The sequence below is a fragment of the Vanellus vanellus genome, assembly GCF_965231255.1.
Source record: "Vanellus vanellus genome assembly, contig: HAP1_SCAFFOLD_35, whole genome shotgun sequence".
Lineage (NCBI taxonomy): Eukaryota > Metazoa > Chordata > Aves > Charadriiformes > Charadriidae > Vanellus > Vanellus vanellus.
Genome location: NW_028128889.1, coordinates 2,328,177 through 2,351,030, shown reverse-complemented (window position 1 = coordinate 2,351,030; position 22,854 = coordinate 2,328,177). Strand labels below are relative to the sequence as shown.

Sequence of the window (22,854 nt, the reverse complement as noted above, 5' to 3'; positions counted from 1 at the left end):
TCCTGGCCACAGCCAGCTGCGATCCAGAGAGCTCAAAGGGTCTTAACTAGAATTGCTACTTATAGGGTCCAAGATAATTGACTTTCATCAGGTTCTTTTCCACGCTGGACAATGGAATATTCCAGTATTTTCAGCCAGCAAGTATGCAACCCCAGAACTTGGCAAGCAATGTTGGGGTCCTGGTATTGCCTTGCTTTGTGGCCATGACCCATATGTTGTGAGTAGTGATGGATTATAGTTATTATCTTCAAATGTTGGAGCCATGGGGACCAGGCACACTATTGTCTTCTGGTCCGTTGGGCTCCACCTTTACTATCTTTCATGGTAGACCATTATGTATCGTTATGGTCCCGTGTATTATTATGTGGCCCAGACACTGGAAGAACTGCTCTCTCCTGGGCACTTTCAGACCAGTCCAGACCCCCCCTGGCTCTCCCCCACCTCCCCTGCACTCTCCCCAGCCCAGCAGAGCAGCCCAGTCTGGGCTGGCCCCACAGCAGCGCTGGCCACAGGGTACTGCGGGGTTCTGGGCACTCCCCCCACAGCCCCAGCCCCTCGGAAGGCCACAGCAGCTGCTGGCGGGCAGAGCGGGCTCTCAGCCTCCCCACCAGCCCAGGGCTGGAGCTGGCCCCAAGTGCCAGCAGAGCCCGCTCACTCTCGGGCTCTCCTGCATTCAGCTGCGGGGCATCCCCCGCCCACACTGCCTCTGCCCCGCTCGGCCTCCCCGCCTGCCCTGCTCCCCAGCACAGCACCAGAGTCCTGGGGCTCCTCAGGCAGCTCCCCTACCTCTCCAGTCTCCCTTCCCTGGGCCCACTGCATCTTCACTGCCTCCCACGGCATGGCAGAGTCCTGGTTGGTGGGCACCTGGTTTGGTGCTTTCTCCTGGGGGGACTGAATCTTGAGGGTGTTTCACCTTCTCAGTCTCCATTCCCTTCCCACCCCAGAGGACATAGAGTGTCCCCATCCTCCCCTGACTACTCCAGATTCCTTTCCACATGGACTGACATCTGCCATCAGTCCCACCATACCTGTGACAGCCTGAGGAGGGTGACAAGGAGGTCCTGCATGATCTCTCCTGCACCTCAAAGTGAATAAGAGAGCCTTCAACTGCTAGGTGTCTGAAAGATCCCAGTGATACCATAACTTTATTCCCCCAAACGCAGGGAGAAAACAAGGTGGAAAGACACTGTCCATTTCCTTGGGTTTGGTTTTAACAGCAACTGAATCAAGGAGACCCCAGCCTTCAGGCACCACACTCGGGACATCGCTTTTTTTGCAGAGGTGCTATTAGGGAAGCAAGAGGTGACACATACTTCTTCAAGGATCACACATGACAGGACAGAGCGTCAAGGGAAGTGCTGTGATCCCAAACAATTACCTCTAAGTATAATTATCAGAGAAAAGAAATACAGAGGTCTTTCTAAAATACTTTCTGCATACCACACAAAGAAGGGGAAGAGAATTCCTGTTGATGGTGCACGACCCCTTGGATCAGTCTCCACGGGGCATTCTTGAGCTCCTGGTTCCTCATGCTGTAGATGAGAGGGTTCACTGCTGGAGGCACCACAGAGTACATAACAGCCATCACCAGATCCAGGGATGGTGAGGAGATGGAGGGGGGCTTCAGGTAAGCAAAAAATGAAGTGCTGATAAAGAGAGAGACCACGGCCAGGTGAGGGAGGCACGTGGAAAAAGCTTTGTGCCGTCCCTGAACAGAGGGCATCCTCAGCACCGCCCTGAAGATCTGCACATAGGAAACAACAATGAAAACAAAGCACACAGAGAATAAACAGGCACTAAGTACAATAAGCCCAGCTTTCCTGAGATAGACTATGTCTGTGCAGGAGAGCTTGAGGATCTGGGGGATTTCACAGAAGAACTGGTCCAAGGCATTGCCCTGGCAGAGTGGTATGGAAAATGTGTTGGCCGTGTGCAGCACACCATGAACAAACCCACTGCCCCAGGCAGCTGCTGCCATGTGGACACAAGTTCTGCTTCCCAGGAGGGTCCCATAGTGCAGGGGTTTGCAGATGGCCACGTAGCGGTCATAGGCCATGACGGTCAGAAGATAAAACTCTGCTCCAATCAAGAAGACAAGCAGAAAGACCTGTGCAGCACACCCCTCATAGGAGATGGCCCTGGTGTCCCAGAGGGAATTGGCCATGGCTTTGGGGACAGTGACAGAGATGGAGCCCAGGTCGAGGAGGGAGAGGTTGAGGAGGAAGAAGTACATGGGGTTGTGGAGGCGGTGGTCACAGGCGATGGCAGTGATGATGAGGCCGTTGCCCAGGAGAGCAGCCAGGTAGATGCCCAGGAAGAGCCAGAAGTGCAAGAGCTGCAGCTCCCGTGTGTCTGCGAATGCCAGCAGGAGGAACTCAGTGATGGAGCTGCCGTTGGACATTTGTTCGCCCTGAACAGAGGGGCCTGTTGAAGGAGGAAAAGACAGTGAGGAGTTAGGACAGACACCTCTGAGCAAAATTTGTTCCACATCACAGTAATGTCCCCCAAGTGAACTCTGTCCTTCCAGGAAGATCTTTGTGCAGATCCTGGCGTGATCCTGGTTTGTGTGGGCTGAGGGTGCAGTGGGGAGAAGGGGACTCTGCTGTGGGCTCCAGAGGAGTCAGTCGTGCTGTGCAGCAATGGGCAGACAGGAACCAGGAGTGATCGCAGGTTAAACCTACCGCTGATATAAAAGAGCTTTTGACCACTGTCACTCCCAGTTCCCCTGGCGGCAGAACACAGATGTGGGTTGGATTTTTTTTGTTTATTTTGCTCCTGTTACCCCTGTCCCACCAGAGGAGTCATTTCTGAAGACAAAAATCCCTGGCATATTTATTACACTACAAGCACTATTTTGCGAGTCCTGGGAGGCAATAGGACAGAGCCTTAGCGCAGAAGGGGGCGAGCTGGTCTATCCATCTGTCTTGGACAGATGGACAGACCATCTCTCCATCTCAGCTCAGCTCAGCTCAGCTGTAGAAAGCTGAAGAAAAGCTCTGCTGCTTTTTCTTGCACCTCTTTGCTCTGGAGGATGACCACAGAGAGATCAGAGGAATCCAGGTTTCAAAGTGTAGATCTTCAACCTCCACTCCCCAGTGAAGAGCTGGGAGCTTTTGGATGCCCAGAAGATGGGGTGTCCTTAACAAAATGTCAGCTTTATCCCCACACCATGGAATACATTGCCTAGAGACCCACAGGCTGGAAGGGGGCTTGGGCACCATGGACACATCAGCATGGCAGGACCTGCAGGGTCAATCACTGAGCTGCTGCTGCAGCCCCATCCCAGAGAACCTGACAACAAGAGCAACAGCAAGAGCAGGGATGGGTGGAGAAGCAAGGAGAAATGGCCCAATGGTTCTGCAAAGGCAGGCAAGGCTGGGGAGGGACAGAGGGGCGCTCAGGAGAGTCTCTTCTGCCCCAGCTCTGGCCACAGATGAGGCAGCTGCTGCCCTGGATGCCACATCCTTGAGGGCAGAAGCTCCCTGGGCAGGCACACAGCCCCCCGGGGCACAGGGACCCAGCTCTGAAGGACAGCCCTGGGCACCCCTGGCTGCACACCCGCCTGCACACCCCTGCAGCCATCCCCAGGACAAGGCAGTCCTGCTCCTCTGACGGTGCTGCAGGGAAGCCCTGCTCTGGAGAACACCCTTATCCTCCTCTACACTGCGGTGGCAGTGCCCTGCAGCCCGAGACTTACCGTGCAGAGGGCTGTGAAGCTTTCTCCCACTGTGAGCTCTCAGCTGTCCTCCACTCACAACTGCCTTTAAGCTCTCTCTGCATTGCTCATCTCATCGTCGTGCCTGAAGCTGTTCCCTCAGCCCTGCTGCGCTTTGCAGAGGAGCTGCTCCTGGGCAGAGCTGTCTCTCTACAGCAGCACCAACTCACCAAGTGCTCCCTCTGTCCCAAGAGCCCGGCCCAGCTCAGCAGCACAGCACCAGCCCAAGGCATTTTAATGACCCCTCTGGTGGGTTTGAAACACAGTCCATGGACATCAGACGATAAGAGGAATTTGAACAAATCTCTCAAGAAGCCACACTCGGATGAAATTTGCAAAACCAACACTTTCTTGGAGTGTTAATGGGTCCCACTGAGGACCATTACCAACAAAGCCTCCCCAGGGGCTCATTGGAGCACAACACTGGAGTCAATAATGACAGGTAGGGAAAGGAAAATTAAAGGTGGCTCTGATGATAAGGAAACCTGAACGTGTTACATTGAGCCAAAGGGCCACGCTCGGACCTGCAGCCCCTGGGAAAGGAGATCTCGTCCCTCACCCCATGCTCAGGGCTCTTCCTGGGGCAGTGTGGTGTGGGGATGTGCAATGCTGAGGGCAGGAGTATGGCGTGAGACTTCTGGGTGGGGCAAGGAGGTAATGAGGCCTTACTGAATAAGGTTAAGGTACCTTCTGGTAGGATTTGGTGGCAGAGACAGTAGCCATAGCCATGGTGAAGAAGAGATCATGTCTGGTGGGGGCTTTCAGTGCACCCTTCTTTCTTTGAAGGCTCTCAATTGTCTTTCATTTTCATCTCAATATCTCAATTACTGATATATCTTCATCCTCTCTGGCTGTTCCTTGAAAGAGAAAGCCATGGCTTGGTCCTGCCCCACTCTGGCTGCCTGATTGTTCCACAGCACTGCCCTTGCAGTACATTTCCTTCTCTTCTTTTCTAGTCTCAACCTCCCAAGCCACACTTTGTGGCATTCTTCCTCTCTCCTGCTTTTTGACCACCTCGAAGAAAAGCTCCGCGAACGGGGCAGGTGCTTGAGGCCATGAATCCCGTATTGGCAGACCTCCTCTGGACACTCTCCATTCCTCCCCACTTGTCTAGAACAGGAATTCCCAAAGAGGGGCACAATAGTCCAGAGGTGGCCACACAAGGTTTCAGCGGAGCAGGATGACAGCTCCCTTGCTGTGGGTGACCCACACTCCTCCCAAGGCAGCTCCACATACACCTGGCCCTGTTCATGGTGAGCATGCCCTGCCGGCTCCTATGGAACCCCTCGTGGTGCCCAGGCCCTTCTCCTCAGGGTGCCTACTCAGCCAGGCAGGTCCCAGGATGCCCTCCTCTACTGTATTAATCTTCCCCCTGATGCACCACTGGCCTCTTATCTGTGTAAAATTTCAAAGGTTTTCTGTTGCCCAAATCCCAGAGTTTCTCAAGCCCCCACTGGACTGAAGCTCCCTTTTGTCAGCTGCCAACTTTAATGTGCAGTTGGTCACCCTGATGGTGGTGTCCCTCACAAGGTAACAGCACAGGGAGTTGCAGGGCACTACAGATACTAACAGGTGGTGCTACTTTAGTGCAACTTCTTTCCAATTTAGGATTATCCATAGTGACCATCTCAGAAACAGCTGCAAAGCAAGCAAAGCCAGGGCCAGTGAGGAAAGAGCAAACAGAGGTGGGCTGTTTGTACTGGAAAGTACAAGAAGGATCAAAGGGAAGAAAAGAGGGAGAAAGGAAATGGCAGGTGAAGCTAAGGACTAGATCAAGGCTGTTTTGGGGGTACCTTCCAAGAAGCTCTGGATGTGAGCAGCAGGTACTTGTTTGAGACAAGAATGTCCCAGATGATCTGACCAAACCTATGTCTGCCTTACTTCCAGGGTCTTGGAGAGTCTGAGTACTTTCCCGACCATGGTGAAGACAAGACCTGTGGTGGAAGGAAATGTTCAGTCACTCATGTTGAAGGGACCGCAGAAGCTCTCTAGGCCAATGTCCATCTCACAGCAAGTGCAGCTATTAGATTACACCAGGTTGCTCAGGGATTAATCCATGTTGGCTTTAAAACCTTCCAAGGAACAACACAGCACAACGTCACTGGCCAGCCTGCTCCAGTGCTTCACTCTCTTCATGGGTAAACAGTGTTTCCTCACACACGACAGGGAAGAACCTGGATCTGCCTCCTTGGTGACCTCCTGGTAGTGGTAGGAGGTAGTAATTTTACATTCTTGTTAAAGCCCCCTAATCTCACAATTGAACAACTTCAGCTCTTTCAGCCTGTCCTACTGACAAGGTCAACCTTACCAATGCATGCCTGAGACATTTAGGGCTCTTCCAATCCCACTGGATTTACAAGCAAGGGACTGCAGGGATGTTGGAATATCATCACCCTCATGCCATCACGTTCTGTGTCGCTCTCATTGGTCACCCTGTTGCAATGCACAGCTGTTGCAGGCTGTAGGGACAGTCTGTTCTGTCTGAACAAGCAGTCACCCACAGTGACACACTGAGCTGAAGATGGTTCAGGCCCTGGTGGCAACAGGACACCACTGTGAGGGTCTGGCTCTGGGGCTACCATGCTTGGAGCTAACCCACATGCAGATAAGGAATTAATGGCTGCAGGAACCACAGTAACCATTATCAGAAATGACAGGTTTATCACAGAACTGTTCAAGTTGGGAGGGAGTTTGGGATGTCTCTAGATCAGCCTGCTGCTCACAACAGAGTCAACCTTGAATTCACCCCGAGATCCTTCAATTCACTTTGTCCAACAGAATCCTGAAAACCTCTTCTGAGGACTTTGTCAAAGATCATGTAGTTCCAATATCCCTGCCATGGGCAGGGACACCTCCCACTAGAGCAGGAAGCTCAAAACCCTGTCCAACCTTGAGAACCTCCAGGGATGGGGCCTCCAAAACTTCCCTGAGCAATTTGTTCCAGTGCCTCACCACCCTCAAAGTGAAAATTTTCTTAATATTTATTCCAAATCTCACCTTTTCCAGTTTGAAGCCATTCCCCCTCGTCCTATCACTACATGCCCTTGTAAAAAGTCCCTCTCCAGCTTTCTCCTAACTCTCTCAGCCTGTCTTTAAAGGAGAGGTGCTACAGCCCTCTCATCATCTTTGTGGCCTCCTCTGGACCTATTCCTAACAGGTCATGGGAGAGAGCAGTGGGAATGTCTGGATCTGTGCCTGGGCAGAGGTGATGAGTCAGCTGAGAAGAAATGAGTTAGTGGGCAGAGACACATGGGTGAGGTAGTGGGTGTCTTCTCAAAGAAATCAGGAACATTACAGAAAACGATTAAGGAAGATTAAGGTTTTCTTCAGATGATCACAGCCATGCTCCCATGGGGAACATGCTCCAGTTTCATCTGGGAAGGGATATGAAGGGCAACAAGAAAGGACGCTACAACTCTATCAATGGCAAAGGGAAGGCTTGGGAAAACATGAGACCACAGCTGAATGGGGCGGGAGTCTTGGTGACACAGTACATCGGTAAGGCTGAGGGATTTGATGCCCTTTCAACCTCACTCTTTGCTTCTTACATGAGCCTTCAGTAATCCCAGACCCCTGAGACTAGAGGCAAAGGTCAGATCAAGGATCATTTACCTTTTCACAGAATTGCTGAATGGTTGAGGGTGGAAGAGACTACTAAATGTCATCTGGTCAACTCCTTTTCTACAGCAGGGCCACCTAGAGCCAGTTGTCCAGGATCATGTCCAGATGCCTCTTGAATATCATCAAGGATGGAGACTCCACAACCTCTCTAGGAAACCTGTGCCACCCCTCAGTTCAAATACTTTTCCTGATGTTCAGAGCTGTGTTTCAGCTCATGCCCATTGCTGCTGGTCCTGTCACTGAACAGCACTGAAAAAAATCTTAGAATCCTAGAATAGCAGGTTGGAAGGGACCTCAAGGGTCATCTGGTCCAACCTTTCTTGGCAAAAGCACAGTGTCAATTAGATGGCTCAGCACCCTGTGCAGCAGAATCTTAAAAGTGTTGTCCTGGTTTGGGGTGAAGCAGAATGGATATTTTGTTCAGTAACTTCACTTTTTAGCTGAGCCTCTTCTAACTACTGAAATTAACAGCACATTGTGCAGACACTGTTCACCCTCAGAGGGATAAGACCTGTGGTTATAGATGATGCCCGGGCATGGTATGCAGAGAGGCTCCTGCTTATACTTATTGCTATAACACCCAAGGGCGGCTCACTTTGGTATTTGCCCCATTGGAGGGTCGGAAGCAGAAGAGCGTAAAGGGGTCCCACCTGCGGGGAGGAGCGGACAGGACAGGTGACCCCAAACTGACCAAGGGGGTATTCCACCCCATCTGCCTCGTGCTCAGTGTAAAAGCTGAGGGATCAAAGAGTCAGGTCTCTTCCTTCAATAGCCTGTGTCCAAGGAGGACTCTGTATTTTCATTTTCCTTTGATCCCGGTCTGTGCATTCCTGACTCTTGATCTGCAATCCAGTTCCCATCCGTTGCTGAGTCCAGTCTGGAACTTTCCCAGTGCTTGCCAGTGATATGATCGTCATACTCTGTGCTCCATACAGGTTCTATATACTGAATATATTTCATTGTTTTCTTATTACTAGGATCAAATCTTCTTCCAATTATTTTGTTAAAATAATTTAGTTTCTTTTCAAAGCATCAGTTTCTCTCTCTCTCATTCTTCTCTCCCTTGGGAGGGAAGTTAAAGGAGAGCATCTGTCATTTATTTTGGTGGAAGTCCAGCCAAAACCACAACACCAGACTAAACAACCCCAGGTCCCTCAACCGCCTCTCATAAGACTTGTTTCCTAGACCACTCACAAGCTTCGTTGCCCTTCTCTAGACATGCTCCAGTGCGTCAATGTCCCTCCTGTAATGAGGGGCCAAAAAATGAACACAGTATCCAAGGTGAGGCCTCAGCAGTGCCGAGAACAGGGGAACAATCACTTCCCCAGTGCTGCTGGCCACACTATTTATGATACAAGCCCGGATGCTGTTGGCCTTCTTGGCTACCTGAGCACGCTGCTGGCTCATACACAGCCGGCTGTACACCAATACCCCCAAGTCTTTTTCGGCCAGGCAGCTTTCCAACCACACTTTGCAAGAACTGTAGCGTTGCATGGGGTTGTTGTGACCTAAGTGCAGGACCCAGCACTTCTCCAGCATCTGATTCCCATGACCTGCCTTCCTGGCCTGTGATGGGGCATTCCCAGGAGAAGAATGCGGGCTGGGGCTTGAGGAAGGCACATTGGCCCATCACGGGGCTCTGAAATCACCTGTGAAGGCAGGAGTGCTGAGTCCATGGGGCAGGGAACCTCCCCCCTCCCACAGCAGGGAGAAGACCCAGTGGCCCAGGCTGCCTGTCCCCATGCTCCTCTCCTGCCCCAATACCAAATGGTGCCATTTGGTGCTCACTAGAGCCCCAGTAAGAACCACTTTCCCGTTGTGCCTCCAAAGCACTGTCTGCCCCAAGGGCTGGCACAGTCTGCCCTTCGCCTCTCCCAGCCTCATGGGGGGCCACTCCAGTTTGTCCTAATCTGCCCTTCTCGGGGGGTACACAATGGGTGGGAATGGGGATCTCCTTTACAGAGACACCCCAGGTGTCCACACTCCCTCAGTCACTCTGCTCATCGCCGTGGTACAGCCAGAGAGGACCCAGGCGTCTGGGCACTGGCAGGCGAGAGGGGACACGGACACGGGGACACACACACGCAGAGTGTAGCTTTGCTGAAGGGGTTTATTGATCATTAGAAAGGAATGGCCCAGGGCTCCCAGGGGATCAGGTGAGGTCATCCAGGGATGATCATCTCCTCATGCTGCTGGAGGTGAACAGGGCAAGGGTGTCACCACCAGTTCCAGTCCTGAAAGACAGAGCCCAAAATGAGACCCCCACTGTCGGCTGAGACATGAAAGTGTCCTTGTCTGCCACTGTCTCTCTCTGCAGAGCCCTGGGGAAGGAGCTGGGAATTGGAGCCCTCAACAGACCAAGGAATGGACTTGGCTCTCCTGAGACCATATGGCACCCAGAGTCCCTCGCCCAGTGTGTCTCTACCCTGCGATGCCCCTAAATCTCCCCGAACCCTGCACAGCCCTCACAGTGATCCTTGGGGTGTGTATGGCACCAGAGACCCTGCCTGGCCTGCATGGTGACCCTCTGGGTCTGTAGAGCCCCACTGGGTGCAACGAAAGGCATGGGGGCAGCTCTGTCCCAGTCACCCTGGGACATGGATCATGGACAGTCCCCTCTCTTTCCCTCTCCCTTAGCCAAGTTCTGCCCAACCCAGAGGGCTCAGGGATTCCACGGGGCTCAGCAGCCTTTGTGGGGCTGGAGACACCCTGATGCTGCTCACCTAGACATCAACGTCGACAGCCACACGTCTCTGGCGCGCAAGGTCCACCACCAGCTCAGCCACAGGAGGCTGGGAGAAAGGGAGAGTTAGGGACACACTTGGGTGCACTGGGGTTTACTGGGAGACAGGGTAAAGCAATGGGGTCCTTGGGAAAGGTGCCTCCAGTAAGAAATGGGGTACATGAGGTTGTATGGTAGTGCACAGAGAGTAGTGGGGTCATGGGAAAGGGGCCCACTTGGGTACTGGCTGTGTACTGGGGTATCCTGGGGTGTACTGGGTTGTAACGGGAGAGATGGGAATGCAACGGGGGCCCTGGGGAAGGGGGCCTCCCTGAGAAAAAAAACTAGGGTGCAGGGGTGTTCAGTGGGGTTCAGTGGTGTGCAGTGGAGTGTAAAGGGGTATACTCAGACACCCTGGAGCTTTGTGGCCATGGGAGAGGAGGGTCCAGGGCCAGCAGAACTTGTGGTACCCACCTCAGACCTCTTCACTCGCCCCAAACTGAACCCGTACTGTAGAGAGAACATGAGACCTCACTCATCAGTGGTCGAAATTGCCCTCCCATTCCCCAGACTGGATGTCCTCCCAGTCAACCCCACTACTTACATCCAGGTTATAACTTCCACTTCCTTCAAAGAATGCCTAGGGAAGGAGAACAAATGGGTGATCTGGATTGGACCTTGGTGGGATTGTGGGTGGGGCACAGGTGTCCTTAGTCTCCCTAGTCCAATGGTGTTTCCCTGCTTGGAGGGGGAAATCCTTTCTGCTTCTCCCAGCTCCATCCCTCCAAGTTTCACCGGGAGTATATGTTCGTACAGGGACCAGGGGTGGGGATGCAGACAAGGATAGCATGGGGAATTCAGGGCCTGCAAAGAGGATGGGGGTGGGTGTGTGGGGTAAAGGAGTTCAAGTGGAGGCGATACAGGGACTTCAAGCGAGGTGGTCCTGTGGGCAGAAAAAGTGGACTGCAGAGGACCAAACCAAGGAGACTGGGAGAGTGTTTGGGAGTGGGGGTTGAAGGAAGGTGATCTGGGGACACGACGGCAGTGGACAAGATGAAAGCAAAAGACTGAGGGGAAAGACTGAACAGAAGTCATTGGGAATGATCAAAGGGAAGGGCATTTGGGGACTCTAGAAAGGACACTGAGGAGATCTAAGGAGGTGATGTGTGAGGGTTCAAAAAGGATGGGATGAGGAGGCCCAAAAGGGGTAGATGTGGGGGCACGAAGACAAGAAACAGGAGGGGGCCCTCAGAGGGGTTTGCAGTGGACCCTCCAAGGATGGGACGGGTCTGACCACTCATTGAGGAACTCAGGCTCTGGGCACCAGAAGCTTAGATGCAGGGAAAGTGGAGAGAACAGAGAGAGTTGTGGGAGGCAGAAAGCTGCATTGCTTTGGGCTCGAGGTGCATGGAAGGCTGGAAGAGCTCCTTGCTTGGGAAAGGGAGAGGCCAAGCTCACCACTACAATGTCATTCTGCAGGACAGCAGATGTCCTGCCGCCAGGACCCATCCTCAGCTTTGAGCCCCTCCCCATGGCATTGGGGACTCACCTCAGCATCGTCCGGGGTGCACAGCAGGATGGTGAAGAGGAGGGCGACGCTGAGCACTGCGACCTTCATCTTCCTCTGCAGTGTGGTGAGTCCTGGGTGAAGCCAGAGAAGATGAGGGGCAGATTTATCCCTGCCCAGACTCCTCCTTGCCCCTCCCAGCCCCGAGAGCCCCCAGGGCAAAGCCAGGCTTGGCAGAGACACCAGCCCTGGCAACAAGCCCAGCCCCGCCACAGAGTGATCCCCGCCTCCGGCACAGATCCAGCCACCTTCCCCGGCATCACTCCAGCTTCCCGCCCGGGTCAGCTACACAGGGAACTGCTCAGGCATTAGCAGGTGGTGAGGGCAGTGCGCCCCTGACAGCTGCACACCCTACGGAGGACAACCAGGGGCATGGGCAATGGGGACAGCTGGGTGACTGGCATATTCAGTCACTGGAGACAATGGGGAGCACGGGTGAGTGTGTTGGGTCCTGGGAGTTGAGGGCTGAGCTTGGGGGAAGTGCCTGAGTACTCGCAGTGCCCAGCTCCACCCCACCCCATTCTCCTTGCATTGCAGGCCCCAAACCGGTACAGTTCCCAGCCACGGCCTCTCCAGAGCAAAGAACAGAGGGGAAAATCCCGTGCCCTCCAGACAGCATGAGTCCCACTCTGCAGAGCTGTCCCTGCACGGTGGGTCCCAGTGGCCCCGTCCCCGGCACGGCTCTGGTTACAGCATTGTCCCTGGCTGGAATTTGGCCACAGCTCACCAGAGGCCCTTGTCCTCACAGACTGTCCCTTCCATGCCCTTGTCATCTGTGCAGCCCAGTGCTGTCACTGAGCAGGATGTGGCCGTTCAAAGGGACATAATGAAGGAGGTACTTGTGCCCGGGCAGCCACCCGCAGCTAATTGTGGGGACAGAGCTCTCCTGGCAAGAGGAGGGATGTTTGTCCCCACAGCATCACTGATAAGGTCTCTTTGCCCAGCGCCCATGGCACCAGGAGCCCCTTCAGCAAGCTTGGTGCTTCACAAGAGGGCCCAACTGGGGGGGAGTCAGGGGGAATAAAGCAGCCTGGATGCCGGGGCTCCCTCCAGCCCTGGCAGCGGGCAGAGCCCACAGAGGAGGGCAGTGCTGGGGGTACTGGGGAGAAGCACATCTTGGGGGTCCCCACACACTGGAGCCCAGAGGTTTCATCCTGGGGGAGCAGCCTGACACCCGGGGTGTAGCTGTCCTTCGTCAAAGCCTGGTGAGAGGGGAGTCCTGCAGGAGTGAGGCTTAGAGCTGATTGGGTGATGGAGCAAGACGTAACCGTGGGGAAAACACGGCCCTCACTGTCCATCTGTCCCCACTGACACGCTTCCAGCGCTGCAGAGCGGCCTCTCCCCTCTCCTTCTACCCCCATCCCTTCTCCTCCCCTTTCGTTCCTGCCTCTGTTGGTCTCCCTCTCCCTCCCTGCCTCCATCCCTGTGGTTCCTCCAATGGGGCAGGGGAAGATGCATCTCCAAATGCTGGAGGGGAGAGCTGGGGTGATTGCTCAAGCTCCAAACCTATATACATGTTCAAGATGAATGGATGAACCAAGTGTTTCCACCAAAGCAGCAGTGCATGAACGTTTCTTTTCCCTCTTTTACAGAGGGAAAACACACCTTTCCCTCTGTAAAACAACGGGATACCTCGCTGCAGGTCAAAGCCTGAGGACAGCAACCGTACTAGAACTTAATTTGGAAAACAAATGCGGGACAAATTCCACTGCCTCACAGAAGTGACTGCAGGAAAAACAGAGAAACCTCCACAATTGCTCTCAGCCCTGCTCAGAGAAGGTTGAGGGAGACAGCACAAGTAGGAGAAGCTACACTTTAGACCAACCTTGTAAAGTCTCTTGTCCACCTCTTTGTCAAGCTGGCAACCTCGTGACATTACACTTTTCCAATAGGCTACTCTTACCTAAACATGACCGCGTCCTTTTAGGTGTCATTAAACAGCAGATGGGATCTTCCTGAACAGCACCTTTAAGGTTCAGTGCCCATCAAATGCCATCCACCTGATTTGAATTGAACTCAAAGGCAGCCCTGACCTCTCCTAAGTCAGTATTTCTCAAGTATAAAAGTGCATCAGTTCTATTCAAAATAGCTTCAGAATACTTCAGTTCTTTTCAAAATAGCTTCAGAATACAAATAACATCACAATATATTTAAAGACGATAAATAATTCAACACTCAGTCACTGAGCTATCTGATAAGTAACACACAAAGCAGAAGCAGTCAAAATGAAAATCTTCCAGGTGACTGACTGCTCTTCAGGTAATTTCCAAAGCAAATATTCAAGTCAGTTCCCTGAAATCTTTTCACAGCTGATCCACAGCAGATCTCTTATTTATAGTTAGTGTCCTGTAAATATAGAACCATACCCATAAGCCTTAATAATGACAGAGAATGTCATGGAAGAATCTGAGCCATTCACAGTTCTCGTGAACCACTTATCAGTGTATTTCTATGTATCCCTTTTCACGTGGATAAAACAACACAGTCTTTCTTCAGTTGTGGCAGGAGTCAGTATCATCATGGGACATGGAACAAAACCAGCGACAGCTTGAATTCACTGAAACTCAGGCAAACCTCCCACTAAACCTAAACCAGATTTTTACTACCAGCCTTTGATTCCCAGCTTGTGTCTCATAAAAATAAATTAGCCTCACCCCCTCACAGACAGAGAACTCAAATAGAGCACTTTTTTACTTTCAGACACGTGACAGGGACTGCTGGATTGTTTTGGAAGGGCAATTGGGAAGCACAGCGCGGTAGCTTGAATTACTGTGGCACGTATCACTCAGAGGATGAGTTTGCAGAGGAACATGTCCGCCTTACAAAGTATCCATGGATGTGCTGTCATAATGTTGATGTCCCATGAACTCAGTAGGGGCCCGGAGTCCAATGCTTTCAATGCGGCTGTGGCTCAGTGCAGCTGGTGGGTTTGATGGTCATTCCATGAGGTTACATCTGACCATCAGCTACCCAAAGAGGCAACTGAATACATGCTGCATCTCCTGACTGAGACCTTTACTGGCCTCCCAGTGCTAGCTCACACCACCAGTAAAAATGCTGGTCTTCTTGGGATGCAGAAATCCATAAATATCTGTCCTTTTGTCTCTCTCTTCTTCCAGTTGTGTGCATCTACAGGAGGCACAGCAGGGGTGCCGGAGCTTCTTGATCCAAAATACGCCCATCTTCATTAGGAAGATGTCCCTGCTGACAGAGGCACCAGCTATTCCCTCTGCTGTTTGGGCAGTTGCATCCTCGAAGAGAGGAGTGATGGCCGATCCCGTGCGTGTCACAACTGGGAAGAACGGTGCATAGACACTGCACTGCTGGAGAAGGTCTTGCTTGGCTTATGCGAGCCAGGCCAGCAGCTTCACCCAGCGGCCCTCCCCACTGAGAGGGGAGAGCTGAACCACTTGTGTACAACCGCACACTGCCCCTGCCCCACACTGGCCAGAGGGTGCTGTGCAGGGCCCCCGGGAAGGTGATGTGTGGGCCAGGGGTGCTGTGAAGGAAACCCCCCTGGAAAGCTGGGGAAAGCTGCAGGGCAGGCAGGGGGGAGAGGGAAAGGGACGCAGTGCCCCTGGGGAGACAGCTCCAGCCCCCAGGCAAACATCCCTCCTCTTGCCAGGAGAGCTCTGTCCCCACAGTTAGCTGTGGTGGCTGCCCGGGCACAAGGGCCTCCTTCATCGTGTCCCTTTGAACAGCCACATCCTGCTCAGTGACAGCACTGGGCTGGGCAGAGGACGAGGGCATGGAAGGAACACTCTGTGAGGACAAGGGCCTCTGGTGAGCTGTGGCCACGTCCCAGCCAGGGACAGGGCTGGAGCCAGAGACTTGTTTGGGACAGGGCCACTGGGACCCACTGTGTGGGGGCAGTTCTGCATAGTTGGACCCATGCTGTCTGGAGGGCACGGGATTTTTCCCTCTGTTCTGTGCTCTGGGGAGCCCGTGGCTGGGAACTGTACCAGTTTGGGGCCACAGTGCAAGGGGAATGGAGTGGGCTGGAGCTGGGCACTGTGAGTACCCAGTACTTCCCCCAAGCTCAACCCTCATCTCCGGGGGCCCAGCATTCACCAGTGCTCCCCATTGCCTCCAGGGACTGAAGATCCCATTCTCCTGGCTGTCCCCGTTTCCACAATTGTCCTCCCACCACTCAGTGTTCCCTAATCCCGGGGATCCCCGGTACTCCAAGGAGAGGGCTCAGTCCCAGCCCCGCGTTTACCCGAAGGGGCTGGATAGCACTCAGAGAGAAGTCTACTCAGAGACCACTGGTTTGAGGCTGGAGGCATCTCTGGGGGAATCCCAGAGGGAAAGACTGGCCCAGGAGGCAAGCGGCACTGGGAGATGGCAGTACTGGGAGGTGAGGGGCACTGGGAGATGGGGGGAGGTCTGTGTTTGGGGGGCTGTTGGAGCATGGTTTTGTCTTGGAGCAGTGGGTCTTCACCATAGCATGTCCAGCTGTCAGTGGCACACTGCCCACCCCCCCATCTCCCCCTGCTGATGCCTGAGCAGTTCCCTGTGCAGCTGCTCCAGGTGGGAAGGTGGAGTGATGCCAGGGAAAGTGGCTGGATCTGTGCCGGAGGTGGGGGTTGACTCTCTGCCGGGGCTGGGCTTGTTGCCAGGGCTGGTGTCTCTGCCAAGCCTGGCTTTGCCCTCTGGGCTCTCGGGGCTGGGAGGGACAAGGAGGAGTCTGGGCAGGGATAAATCTGCCCCTCACCTTCTCGGCCTTCACCCAGGACTCACCACATCGCAGAAGAAGATGAAGGTCGCAGTGTTCAGTGTGGCCCTCCACCATCCTGCTGTGCACCCCGGAAGATGCTCAGGTGAGTCCCCAATGCAACAGGGAGGGACTCAAGGCTGAGGATAGATCTTCATTGCAGGTCATCAGATCCCACCGGTTTCTTGTCCTGGTGCCCCCACATCTCCCCTTTTTGGTGCTCCTCATCCCATCCTTTTGTAACCCTCCAACATCACCTCCCTGGGATCTCCTCTGTGTTCTATCAAGGGTCCCTAAACACTATTCTGTCAATTGTTCCTATTGCTTTTCTTTCTGTCGTTCCCCTCAGTCCTTTGCCTTTCATCCTGTCCACTGTAGTAGTTTCCACTGATCACCTTCCTTGAACCCCCACTCCCAAACACTCTCCCATTCCTCTTGTTTTGATCCTCTGCATTGCTGTCCCTTCTTCCCCCACCTACCACCTCGCTTGAAGTCCCCGTATCCCCTCCACTTGAACTCCTTTATGCGTTACTTCCATTCCACTTATTCCTGTCCATTCAACACCCCCAGCCCAGTCCCTCTGGGGTCCACTAATTCACCCCAGTGCCCCGTCTTTGGGTCCTCCCCACCCCCATCCTCTTTGGTGGCCTTGAATTCCCCACACTATCCTTATCTCCATCCCCGCCCCTGGTCCCTGAGTGAACAGCCATCCCAGGTGAAACTTGGAGGAATGGAGCTGGGAGGAGCAGAAGGGATGGACCAGAGCAGGAGGAAGCTGTGGGCCTGGGGGAACTGGGGACACCTGTGCCCCATTCACAGTCCCACCAAGGTCCAATCCAGACCACCCATTCACTCTCCTTTCTTAGGCGTTCTTTGATGCAAGTGGAAGTTATGACCTGGATGTAAGTAGTGGGGTTGACTTTGAGGACATCCAGTCTGGGGAATGGGAGGGCAATTTCGCCCTCCCGTTCCTTGCTGGGACCAAGGACATCCCAGTGACCAGTGAGGTCTCATGTTCTCTCTACAGTACGGGTACAGTTTTGGGCGAGTGAAGAGGTCTGAGGTAGGTACCACGAGATCTGCTGGCCCTGGACCCTCTCCTCCCAGGGCCACAAAACTCCAGGGTGTCCAAACATAGCCCTGTACACCCCCCTGCACCCCATTGAACCCCAGAAAACACCTCTGCACCCCACTCTTTTCCCAGGGAGGCCCCCTTCCCCAAGGCCCCCACTGCATTCCCATCCCTCCCATTACAATCCAGTATACCCCTGGATGCGCCAGTACACAGCCAGCACCCAAGTGGGCCCCTTCCCCAGACCCCCACTGCACACTGTGCACCTCCATACAAACTCATGTATTCCATTCCTCCTCAGAGGCACCTTCCCCAAGGACCCCATTGCTTTCCCCTGTCTCCCAGTGCACCCAAGGGTGTCCCTAACTCTCCCTTTCTCCCCAGCCTCCTGTGGCTGAGCAGGTGGTGGACTTGGTGCGCCAGAGACGTGTGGCTGTCGACGTTGATGTCTAGGTGAGCAGCATCAGGGTGTCTCCAGCCCCACAAAGGATGCTGAGCCCCATGGGATCCTTGAGCCCTCTGGGTTGGGCAGAACTTGGGTATGGGAGAGGGGAAGCGAGGGGACTGCCCATGATCCATGTTCCAGTGTTAGAGGGACAGAGGTCATCCCATGCCCTGGGGCATCCCAAGGCAATGACACACTGGGCAAAGGGCTCTGGGTGCGATATGTTTCTCAGGAGAGCCACATCTGGTCCTTGGTCTGTTGAGCGCTTCAGCTCCCTTCTCCTTCCCCAGCTCTGTGCAGAGAGGGATCATGGCAGACAAGGCCACTGTCATGTCTCAGCCGACAGTGGGGGTCTCATTTTGGGCTCTGTCTTTCAGGACAGGAACTGGTGGTGACACCTTTGCCCTGTTCCCCTCCAGCAGCATGACCATGAGTTCTTCTCTGGATGACCCCACCTGATCCCCTGGGAGCCCTGGGCTATTCGCTTCTAATGATCAATAAATCCCTTCAGCAAAGCTACACGTTGCATGTGTGTGTCCGTGTCCGTGTCCGTGTCTGTGTCCCCTCTCGCCTGCCAGTGCCCAGGCACCTGGGTCCTCTCTGGCTGTAGCACGGCAGTGAGCAGAGTGACTGAGGGAGCGTGGACACCTGGGGTTTCCCAGTAGAGGAGATCCCCTTCCACCCACCGTGTGCCCCCAGAAAAAGGCAGATTAGGGCAAACTAGAGTGTCCCCCCATGAAGCTGGGAGAGGCGAAGGGCAGACGGTGCCAGGCCTTGGGGCAGCCGGTGATTTGGAGGCTGTTACACCCCACTCTTGAGAGATGGGGGGAAGCGACTCAGATTTGCAAATCCCCAGTGGTGTGGAGTAAGGTGAGACAACTCTCAGGGTCCATACAGAAACATTTATTAGATTCCCACAGTGATTAATATATGTCTTTACTAGGTCCGCTATAATGGGTTAGGTATATGACAAATTATGGCTAACGGTAAAACAATGTATTTCAAGTGGCAAAGTGCACCTTGCGTGATGTACTTAACTTTAAAAGAAGAAGGGAAAAGAAAGAGAAACAGAGGGATAGAGAAAAAGAGAAAGAGAGAGAGAGGAGGAGATCACCGGATCTGGTTCCAGAATTTGTCCAGCCAACGGGGGTCTCTGGGTTGTAGAAGCGCCCCTCTGTGTATCCCCAAGGAAAAACATCTCCCTAGGTGCAATTATTTTCCCCTTTTATGTTCTCAGTATCAGTATGACCTGCTCAGGTTTCCTTCCCCACTGGGTGACATGTAGCATGATTTGGGTGGAGAGAAGAGTCCTATAGTCATGTATGTTTAGCATGATCTCGATAATCTTCATGAGCATATGCTGGGGTGTGGAGTTTAATATGCATTTTGTGGATAATGAGGCAAAGGTCATCCATCAGACACGATGGCCCCGAAAACAGAGAACTAACAATCTTCACAAGTTGAGCAGAAAGTCCTGTCTTCACAAGACTTCCCCACACACAGATGAATTCTGCGTTATTGAGATGTGTTTTTTCTCCTGAGTGACACAAGAGGGAAGCAAGTGTTAGCCATATCAGTTCTTTGAGCACAAGGCCTCCATTATCCAGACTCCACATTATCTACCCCTTGGCTACAGCCATATCTCAAGGTACTTGAGAGTGTTTGAGACATTTCTCAGTGAGGCTCAGAGGGCCTCCCCTGTCTTTGGTCTCTCACCATTTGTTTCAGGGAATTTACAAGTCATCTCCTACAGTGATGAATGGCAGCGTGACTTCATTCAGGCCATGATAGTCCACTGTTGGCCTCCACTCTCCATTAGATTTTCGCACTGGCCATATGGGACCATTAAAGGGTGAGTGGGTCTTGCTGATGACTGCTTGAGTCTCCAGTTGACGAATCAGCTTATGGATGGGAATCCGAGAGTCTTGGTTAGTGCCATATTGCAGCTGATGCACCGTTGTTGTACTGATTAGCACATGTCCCATGCCAGCTCCTTGCAAAGATTAACCCTATCCCCACCAGACCAAGGACAACGGTACTGCAGAGCTCTGGGCATTCACACCACAGCCCCAGCCCCACTGAAGAGCACAGAAACTTCATGGGGTCAGAGAAGGGTTGCCAGCGTCCTCATCAGCCCTGGGGATCATTGCATGTGAGAACACACTGCCCGGGGATCTGTGGCTGTGCAGGTGCTCGGAGCAATCGTACGGCTTTTCAGAAAGCCACAATGCGTTCACATGTGTCCTTAGATCCAGGCCGTGGCTCTTCATTGGAGGTGATGTGAATCACACTCCAGGCTCCCTTCCCTGTACCCGCTGTGCCTCCCCTGCCTCTCTTGGGATTGCAGAGCCATCAATAGCCTGTGTATTCTTTGGTTTAGCCCTTTACCTTTAGGAGACTCCACTTGGCTTTTGGAAGTTGCATTTGCTGCCCACCCCCCGGCACAGGGTGTCTGTGAATATGCCCTGTGCTCTCCTGGCGGGAGACAGGATGATGGGCAACAGTCAGCAGCGCTGTTACATGTGGGACAGTCATGAGCAGATGTGTCCTGGCCATTCACCATCTCCAGTGGCACTGTGCAACCACAAATGCGAGCTGAGTCAAGCCCTCCCTCCCTAACACATTGCCCAATGAGCTCATCCCCATGAGCCCATGGAGACCCCAAGCACAGCATCTGACCCTTTTAGCGTGCAATTCCTTGTGGGTATTCCTGACTCCAGCTAAAGGAAGAAGATCTCAGTCTTTGGACAGTGCACTGAGGACATCCCCTTTTATTAGCGGCTACATGGGAGGGCAGCTCTGACATAGAAATCGACACATTGAAAGAAGGCCTCTGGGTCAGATGGAGTGGGTCGGTGCCACTGGAGAAGTGGGATAAATTCAATTATTTGTGTACAGACACAATAATGACAGGACAAATGTGTGAGGGACGGAAGATGCCTGAGAATAACTGGCAATTACTTGTGAAGAGAGATGGGTGGCTCAGTCCTGCTGAAATACGACCAAGGGAATCAGTTTCCTCAGGGAATCCTTGAGCTCCCGGTTCCTCATGCTGTAGATGAGGGGGTTCACTGCTGGAGGCACTACTGAGTACAGAACTGCCACCACCAGGTCCAGGGATGGGAAGCAGATGGAGGGGGCTTCAGGTAGGCAAACATGGCAGTGCTGGGAAAGAGGGACACGACAGCCAGGTGAAGGAGGCACATGGAAAAGGCTTTGTGCGGTCCCTGCTCCGAGGGCATCCTCAGCACAGCCCTGAAGATCTCCACATAGGAAAGCACAATGAAAACAAAACATGCAAAGACTAAACAAAGACTAAACACAAGAACCTCAAACTCCCTGAGGCAGGAGTCTGAGCAGGAGAGCCTGAGCATCTGGGGGATTTCACAGAAGAACTGATCCACAGCATTGCCGTGGCAGAGTGGTAGTGAAAAGATATTGGCAGTGTGCAGCAGAGCATTGAGAACGCCACTGCCCCAGGCAGCTGCTGCCATGCGGACACAAGCTCTGCTGCTCATGAAGATCCTGTAGTGCAGGGGTTTGCTGATGGCAACACAGCGGTCATAGGCCATGACAGTGACAGGGAAATATTCTGCTCCAAGGAAGAAGAAAAGAAAAAACACTTGGGCAGCACATCCCGAGTAAGAGATGGTCCTGGTGTCCCACAGGGAATTGGGTATGGATTTGGGGAGAGCATTGGAGATGGAGCCCAGGTTGAGGAGGGACAGGTTGAAGTGGAAGAATAAGGTGCAAAACACTTGGAAAGTTCAGTTCCTTGGGTTTGTTTTGTACCTCAACTGTATCAAGGAGAGCCCAGCCTTCAGGCACCACACTCAGGACATCCCCTTTTATTGCAGAGGTGTTATTAGGGAGGCAAGAAGTGACACAGAGTTCTTCAAGGATCAGACACAACAGGACTGAGTCGGACGTGAAGGACTCTGAACCCAAGCAATTAGCTCTAAGTATGGGAACCAGAGGCGGGGGGGGGGGGGGGGGGGGGGCAAGTCTAAAATACATCCTGGGAAACGTGCAGAGAAGGAGAGGCAAATTATTGTTAATGGTGCGTTAATGGTGCCAGATCCATGGGATCGCTTTCCTCAGGGCATCCTTGAGCTCCTTGTTCCTCATGCTGTAGATGAGGGGGTTCACTGCTGGAGGCACCACCGAGTACAGAAATGATATCACTAAATCCAGGTCTGGGAAGGAGATGGAGGGGGGCTTCAGGTAAGCAAAAAATGAAGTGCTGATGAAGAAGGAGACCACAGCCAGGTGAGGGAGGCACGTGGAAAAGGCTTTGTGCGGTCCCTGCTCCGAGGGCATCCTCAGCACAACCCTGAAGATCTGCACATAGGAGAGCACAATGAAAAGAGAACACACAGAGAAGAAACAGGCACTAAGAACAATAAAACCAACTTCCCTGAGGTAGTCTGAGTCTGAGCAGGAGAGCTTGAGGATTTGGGGGATTTCACAGAAGAACTGGTCCAAGGCAATGCCGTGGCAGAGAGGTATTGAAAATGTATGTGCAGTGTGCAGCAGAGCATTGAGAAACCCACCGCCCCAGGCAGCTGCTGCCATGTGGACACAAGCTCTGCTGCCCAGGAGGGTCCCATAGTGCAGGGGTTTGCAGATGGCCACGTAGCGGTCATAGGCCATGACAGTGAGAAGAAAATATTCTGCTGAGATGAAAAATAGAAATAGAAATACCTGTGCAGCACATCCCCCATAGGAGATGGCCCTGGTGTCCCAGAGGGAATTGGCCATGGCTTTGGGGACAGTGGTGGAGATGGAGCCCAGGTCAAGGAGGGAGAGGTTGAGGAGGAAGAAGTACATGGGGGTGTGGAGGTGGTGGTCACAGGCGATGGCAGTGATGATGAGGCCGTTTCCCAGGAGGGCAGCCAGGTAGATGCCCAGGAAGAGCCAGAAGTGCAAGAGCTGCAGCTCCCGTGTGTCTGCAAATGCCAGGAGGAGGAACTGGGTGATGGAGCTGCTGTTGGACAT

At 53.2% G+C, this 22,854-nt stretch overlaps 1 protein-coding gene and 1 pseudogene across 2 annotated transcripts; both read right to left on the bottom strand.

The window, feature by feature from the left end:
- Positions 1-1,420: 1,420 nt before the first annotated feature.
- On the bottom strand, positions 1,421-22,854 carry LOC309683976 (olfactory receptor 14A16-like; the record flags this gene model as incomplete). Its single annotated transcript, XM_082499941.1, has 2 exons — positions 1,421-2,107; positions 22,561-22,854. The coding sequence occupies 2 exons, from the start codon at positions 22,852-22,854 to the stop codon at positions 1,421-1,423; spliced, it is 981 nt and encodes a 326-aa protein (XP_082356067.1).
- LOC309683847 (olfactory receptor 14C36-like) lies at positions 20,839-21,940 on the bottom strand (annotated as a pseudogene). Its single transcript has 3 exons — positions 21,932-21,940; positions 21,649-21,653; positions 20,839-21,510 (listed from the first exon to the last, which is right to left on the bottom strand). The product of its transcript is annotated as an olfactory receptor 14C36-like (transcript).